Source organism: Chrysemys picta, chromosome 8 (genome assembly GCF_011386835.1).
Source record: "Chrysemys picta bellii isolate R12L10 chromosome 8, ASM1138683v2, whole genome shotgun sequence".
Classification (NCBI taxonomy): Eukaryota; Metazoa; Chordata; order Testudines; family Emydidae; genus Chrysemys; species Chrysemys picta.
Genome location: NC_088798.1, coordinates 40,864,609 through 40,867,839, shown reverse-complemented (window position 1 = coordinate 40,867,839; position 3,231 = coordinate 40,864,609). Strand labels below are relative to the sequence as shown.

Below are 3,231 nucleotides of genomic sequence, written 5' to 3'. Positions count from 1 at the left end.
CTGTTTTAGCGGGAATTTTTTAAAACTGGGACGCAGACTGTGGTGCGGGGCGGGTCTAGTGTTGTGATGCGAATGCAGCTTCTAAACTCAAGGATTGACAGGCTCCGCTGCGGTGGGATGCTTGTTTCAACGGAGCCTGTCACCCCTCCTGATCGGGACTGTGTGTATGGGAGGTCTATTTGACTTTGTGGCAGGGGGAGGACGGTTACAGATCCCATGCTGTGTGGCTCTGTGATCCTGTCTAAGGACCGGCGCTTAAGATCTGTAACTGCCCTCCCCCGCCACAAAGTCACAGAGCAACCCACCCCCCCCAACATTACATCAAAACAACCTCCCAGACTAACCGGGGCAACTAGTCACTGCATCACTGCACTGTGTATGTGCCCTGCTGCTGTGCCTGCCCCCGACTATGTACCCTGCCAAAGGAGACTGTCCTGTCCAATTTCCAACCCCCTTTCCCCTCCTCCTCCAAAAGAACATGATTGAAACAGTAGTTAACAGAAACGAATTTTTTATTATCAACTACACATGGCATTGGGAGGTGAAACTTGGACGTGGGCTTGTGTCAGGCGGGAAGGAAAGAACTTTTCAAATTTTGGGAAATGAGAGCCTTCTGCTACTAGAGCTCTCTGCAGGGGTGGAGTGAGAGTTAGCAGGGACTCTGCCGCCTCTCCTTCTTTGCACTTTGGGTGAGGTGGGTATGGGACTTGGTGGCGGGGGAGGGCGGTTAGAGATGGACTGCAGCGGGGCTCTGTCCTCCTGCCTCCGTTCCTGCAGAACATCCACAAGGCGCCGGAGTGTGTCCGTTTGCTCCCTCAGTAGTCCAAGCAGCGTTAGAGTCGCCTGCTGGTCTTCCTGCCGCCACCTCTCCTCCCGATCCATGTTGGCTTGGTGCATTCGGGTCAAGTTCTCCCGCCACTGGGTCTGCTGTGCTGCCTGGGCTTGGGAAGAGGCCATAAGCTCAGAGAACATGTCCTCCCGTGTCCTCTTCTTCCTACGCCTAATCCGCGCTAGCCTCTGGGAGTGTGATTCCAGGCTAGGTTGTGAGACAGTCGCAGACGGGGCTGTGGAAATGGGAAAAAGGGAGTGAATTCCTCTGAAAGATAAATGTAGTTGTGAACAAAGAACATAGTCTTTCTCTGTGAACAAGACCATGCACAGCACCTTTCACATGCGCACTCAGCACAAGGTCGAATTCTCGGCCTTCGCATTCTGTGCCTGGGGTCTTGAACAGCACATTTGAGAAGCGAGGCAGCACAACGGAATTTCTGTTGCAGGCAGACATGGTAAGCCGTACACTTGTGGCAGTTTAAAACTTTTATATTACCACTGGCCTCATTTCACATTTAAATCAATGTCAGTCCCTGCTGCCAGCAATCCGGCAAGCGGGAACTCTGCCCCTGTCCCACCCCCTCGCGGCTGTCCCCGGGAACGATCCCTTTCGGCTGCCCCTCTCCCGCCTCCACCGCGTGGCTGCAAACCAGCGGTGACAGTTCTGTAAAGGAACGGGAAAGCAGTCCCAACACTAACATTCCCCTACCTAATTAAAAGCAGGTCACCATGGCCGACATCACCCTGATGAGGATCTCCGAGAGCGACAAAGAGAGAATGCTCCGGGAAAGCCTCCAAAGACCAGGGCCGTATGCCGCCCTGCTGTGCAGAGCAATGATCCCCGAGTACCTGATAATCTCGTGGCGCGGCAACGTGTCGTACTTCGGAGGACCCAATAAGGCCGCTCTCCCCAAGAACCTCATGCAACGGCTTTCAAGTTACCTCCAGGAGAGCTTCATCGAGATGTCCCAGGAGGATTACTGCTCTATCCCCGCACATATAGACCGCATTTTACTGTAGCTGCAGTAGCAGGGAATACACAGTAGAGCGGCTTGTGCAGGACAATCACTGAAAACCGGACATTGCTAGATTTCTTTTCAAAACTTGCACTGCCCCTTACTAAACCGTTAAGCGCCTAGGGCACACTAATCATGAACAACCCATTCTTTTAATTGTTAATATTCCTGTTTTGTTAAAAATAAATGTTTAGATGTTTACAACACTTACTGGCTGATCCTTCACCAGATTCTGTGTCCGGGGTAATGGCTGGGGACGCTTCGTAGGGGATCTCTGTAAGGGTGATGAAGAGATCCTGGCTGTCGGGGAAATCAGCGTTGTGAGAGCTGCCAACTGCCTCGCCCTCCTCATCTCCTTCCTCATCTTCCCCGTCCCCTAACATGTCTGAGGAACCGGCCGTGGACAGTATCCCATCCTCAGAGTCCACGGTCACTGGTGGGGTAGTGGTGGCGGCAGCACCGAGGATGGAATGCAGTGCCTCGTAGAAACGGGATGTCTGGGGATGGGATCCGGAGCGTCCGTTTGCCTCTTTGGTCTTCTGGTAGCCTTGTCTCAGCTCCTTGATTTTCACGCGGCACTGCGTTGCATCCCGGCTGTATCCTCTCTCTGCCATGTCTTTAGAGATCTTCTCGTAGATCTTTGCATTCCTTCTTTTGGATCGCAGCTCGGAAAGCACGGACTCATCGCCCCACACAGCGATGAGATCCAAGACTTCACGATCAGTCCATGCTGGGGCTCTCTTTCTATTCACAGACTGCATGGCCATCACTGCTGGAGAGCTCTGCATCGTTGCCAGTGCTGCTGTGCTCGCCACGATGTCCAGACAGGAAATGAGATTCAAACTGGCCAGACAGGAAAAGGAATTCAAATTCAAATTTTCCCGGGGCTTTTCCTGTGTGGCTGGTCAGAGCATCCGAGCTCGCACTGCTGTCCAGAGCGTCAACAGAGTGGTGCACTGTGGGATAGCTCCCGGAGCTATTAGCGTCGATTTCCATCCACACCTAGCCTAATTCGACATGGCCATGTCGAATTTAGCGCTACTCCCCTCGTCGGGGAGGAGTACAGAAGTCGAATTAAAGAGACCTCTATGTCGAACTAAATAGCATCGCAGTGTGGACGGGTGCAGGGTTAATTCGATTTAACGGCGCTAACTTCGACATAAACGCCTAGTGTAGACCAGGCCACACACACACACACACACACACACACACACACACACACACACACACACTTACTTTAATAGATCCCAAACCCATTTAATCCATGATATTTTATTCATTTATGACTGCAAGCAGCCATATATTGTGAATTCACTGAAGGGTAGCTCAGTATGTTCTGGATATGTAAAAAATAAATACAAATTAAAATAATGTAGATATGAGA

At 51.7% G+C, this 3,231-nt stretch overlaps 1 protein-coding gene across 1 annotated transcript; it reads right to left on the bottom strand.

Annotated features, from left to right (window-relative positions):
• Nucleotides 1–494: 494 nt before the first annotated feature.
• LOC135973031 (uncharacterized) lies at nucleotides 495–2,782 on the bottom strand. Its single transcript, XM_065554293.1, has 2 exons — nucleotides 2,059–2,782; nucleotides 495–1,064 (listed from the first exon to the last, which is right to left on the bottom strand). Exons 1-2 carry the CDS (start codon nucleotides 2,633–2,635, stop codon nucleotides 589–591), a joined length of 1,053 nt encoding a protein of 350 aa, XP_065410365.1. The 5' UTR covers nucleotides 2,636–2,782; the 3' UTR covers nucleotides 495–588.
• Nucleotides 2,783–3,231: the final 449 nt, after the last annotated feature.